Below are 3,917 nucleotides of genomic sequence, written 5' to 3'. Positions count from 1 at the left end.
ATGCTCTACAAACAAAGTTTCATCTGCAGATATGGCCTTGTTTAGGGATCTGTGCCTTTTTGCATACGGACATCTGACTGCTAAGTAGTGATTGTGTTTTTCAGCAATAGTGTGCACCCTTAATTTACAGAGAAAAGAAGGTCAGGGAAAAATCTGTAGATGGAAAAATCTCCATACAAGTTCTTTGTGCATTTTTATTTTTTTCTACTTGTTACTTTGCACTTTTTGTTAGAAAATGTTTATTTACTGTTTATTCAGATTTTTTTAAGGTATCTAATATTTTGATACTTAATTTCCATGATCTAAATATTCTTAAAAATTAAAAGTTTGTTCTCATTTGGAAGTGTGTAGGCCTTCTTGCATTATTATGCTGTTACATTATGATTATATATTCAGTGGCATAAAATGGTCTTTAAAATGACAATAATATCGCTTATCGCAATTATTTCTGGGGCAATATATCGCACAACAAAACGTTGTTATCGTGACAGGCCTAGTGTGAATGAGAACTTAGTTTAGTACTCACAAGCTGTGACAGCAGCTTTCTGTCCATGTGCTTCAGATGTGTGCACTCAGAAAACCTTATATCTGAAGTTTAAACTCGTGTGGTTTAAAACGCATGATTTCAGCACGATAAACATGATCATCAGAACCAAAACAGATATTTTTAGCAGATACCAGCTGTAAAGACCCAGCCCTATTCTGGAAAAGGGGGCGGGGAGCAGCAGCTCATTTGCATTTAAAGACACAGGCCCGAAAAACAGCTTGTTTCTGCTTCCACTCAAAATAGGCATTTTCAAAATTATATAATAAATGATCTGTGGAGTATTTTGAGCTGAAACTTCACAGACACATTCTGGGGACACCAGAGACTTATATTACATATTGTAAAAAGGGGCATAATATGTCACCTTTAAACAAAATGTGTGTGTGTGTCTATATTTATAACTTAATTTTAAATTTGAAGAGAATTTTTAAACCTGTGCAAAATGCTTTAAAAAAAAAAAAAGATTTGACAATTTTGTCATTTTCTCTGAAATGATTTTTTGCTTGGTCCCCAATAATTGATACTGACAGCTTTATTTATTTATGACAGCTTTATTTAGTTATACTACTATTATTATTATTATATTGCGTTATCAACATAATATCTTCTTGGGATGTGTCCCATAAATTCCAGCCTGATTGCTTATACCAATATGCAGCAGAAGATTGAAGAAAACTGTGTGACTTACCAGTCCTGCTTGTTTTCGAGCTTGTTGAAGTTCTCTGATAAAATTCTGCAACTCCTTCCCCTCGATATATCCATTACCTGAGAGCATTTACACCCCAAGTCAATGACACAACACAGTTTCAATTCAGATGAGATGTGTCTGCCAAAAAGTATATTTTAAAACCATCTGAAATGACTAACAATCTATATATTTTTTTTTTGTCAAATTTTGATATCCTCGAAGGTTAATAACAGTCTGTTAGGTACGGTAAATCAGACAAATAATTTTAACAAAACTTCTGGAAACCAGTTGCAAAGCAGGTGGCAAGAATAATCCTAATATTTTTTTTCTTCCCCAAAAATGTTTTTTTTTTCATGAAATCCACAAAATAAGGAAAGAAATTACCATCGCTGTCATAATGATGGAATATATCCAGGAACTGAGATGCTGAGATCTCTACTCCTTGCAGGTACGCGTTTGCCATGTTTTCTCCGTGTGTCAGGCGCTGATGCTGTGAGACCGATGCTGTGAGAATGGCACTGTGATGTCTCCAGTATTTAAGTGAAGTTCCGCCCTCCCCTCAGATGATGGCAAACGCCCAGCGCACCTCTGTCTCCGCACACCGCAGGTACTTTCTTAGCCTACTGCTGAGCTACACAGATGTGAGATGCATTTAAATCAGGACTTCTTTCTGCTCGTATGTCACAGACTCCAACAGAGCCCACTGACACTAATAAAACTCAAAATAGGAACTGTGGAACATCTGGCCACAAAAAATGCCGTTTCACAACTTGACGTGCATGAAGTGCGCTTTATGGAAACAGTGACCGTGCGCTCATCAGGGGCGGATCTACCTAAGAAAAAGCTGTGCCACCCCACCTGCCAGGGCCGTTTCTAGCCAATTTGACGCCCTAGGCGAAATCCCTATACATATATAATTATTTTCAGACACCAGTTGCTTGTCACATTCAACTTGGTTGTCATAGTAACGACACTAATTTGTGGAGATTCAGTGTTGAGTTCCACAAATCTGAATATGCATTATTTGTAAATTGACTGTTAAGATAAACATTTTGCACAATTTAGAATCTGTAATATCATTGTGTTGCCACTAGATGCCTGTATAGCCCTATGTAACAATCCCTAGTGGCTCGTTAACGCGTTAACGTCCCCTTTAAATAACGTGACGCTCTGCCCTCTATGACGCTGCTCCCATTAAGCGTTGTTGGAAGTGAATGCATTGATTCAGCATTTCGACACCTCCGTAAGAATGCATGTAACTCGACAAAGCGGTCTAATAAAGGATGTATTGATCTCGCCAGTGGGGGCGGCAGTCATATTTCAGGGTGACCGTGCCACTCTTTATCACAACCCTGCTAAAAGTGCCAGTACGTGCGCTCATTGGCGCCCCTTCAGCTGGTGGCGCCCTAGGCGACCGCCTAGCTCGCCTATGCCTAGAAACGACCCTGCCACCTGCCACCCCAGAATTATCAAAGAATAAAACATAAATGTAAGCAGTGTTTCGTGTGCTACTTTTCAGCCGCGGCGATGACAGAGTAACGCAAAATAATGGCCAAAACACGTCTTTTAATAAACTCTGCACGATGGTTGCATGCGCACGCAGCGTGCCAGTGAGGTCGGCTTCATTAACAAATTACTCTTATGTTATGAACCGGATCTTTTTGAGTCAAAACCACAAAGCGCGGCCCAGTTGACTAACGGATTGTTTTGACATTTGTTCGTGAATCAGATAATTACTGCTTTTCAGGCAACCCAGGAGTCCTCTGAGAAATCTAATCCCGTCCGGATATGTCTGAGATTTATCGCGTAATTGTTTGGTGATCCGATTCTCCTACCGCTCGCTCCACTTTCATAATGGATACAAGCCGTAACATTAACAATAACATGAAATCAATAAGAAGATGCCGATCACGGAAACTGATAGCAGAGTTAGGTAAGAATCTAGTCGTATTACAGTTTTCTCCATTGTTAATATAACTGATTTTAGGTGGCACCTTTTTCCCCAAACCATTTCAGTTTTCAAAACAAAGACACATTTCCCAAAAAGTTAAACAATGAGTAAGTTAAACATTAGGTAGCAAAACCGATGACACACCAATCAGAATCTCTGCATGCTAACAATGGAGAGAGGAGAGAGCTGAGCCAATCATCTACAGGGGTTTTATACTTACACATAGGCTACAATATAGCCTAGGCCTAATTACAGTACAGTACCAGTACATTAGATAATGGAAATTTCACTATTCTATATGTAGGCCTACAGTAAACTGTAGCACATGTTGTACACCTTCAAGCGTGTGACTGTCACATTTTATTTGTAACCATTTTTTATGTGTACTGCATTTTTGCAGAACTGAGAAATGACTGCCTAGAGATATAGCTAGTCTTGTGTCAGGAGACCAAGAAACTGCTATAGTACTGTATACTGTAATGAAATTTGGCCAAATGTGCAGAGAATGCTAAATTAACTTTTTTTAATTGTATTTTTTACTGTACTGTATTGTGCATGCCAAGTTCATACAATTATTTGGCATTTGAACTTTTCTAGTGCTTTTCATCTACTGCAAGATTACTTTACAGTAGTAAAATGAAAAATTGCTGAATTATACATACGTTATTTAATTTATGTATACTGTAATAGACATTGAGATGCAAAAATAATTCCTGAATCCTAGTAAGAGT

General features: G+C 38.2%; 1 protein-coding gene across 1 annotated transcript in view; it reads right to left on the bottom strand.

Moving 5' to 3' along the window:
• LOC107700706 (calbindin-like) overlaps positions 1-1,791 on the bottom strand; it is a 24,422-nt gene extending 22,631 nt beyond the window's left edge. Inside the window, exons 1-2 of the mRNA XM_016502449.1 lie at positions 1,620-1,791; positions 1,236-1,312 (exon numbers count right to left, since the gene is read on the bottom strand). Coding sequence (XP_016357935.1) covers positions 1,236-1,312; positions 1,620-1,698 — 156 coding nt within the window. The 5' untranslated portion in view covers positions 1,699-1,791. The remainder of the gene's footprint in view (positions 1-1,235; positions 1,313-1,619) is intronic.
• Between the last annotated feature and the right edge of the window lie 2,126 nt (positions 1,792-3,917).

This window comes from Sinocyclocheilus anshuiensis, unplaced genomic scaffold (assembly GCF_001515605.1).
Source record: "Sinocyclocheilus anshuiensis isolate Anshui unplaced genomic scaffold, SAMN03320099.WGS_v1.1 scaffold782, whole genome shotgun sequence".
NCBI lineage: Eukaryota > Metazoa > Chordata > Actinopteri > Cypriniformes > Cyprinidae > Sinocyclocheilus > Sinocyclocheilus anshuiensis.
This window is presented reverse-complemented; position numbering and strand designations above follow the sequence as displayed.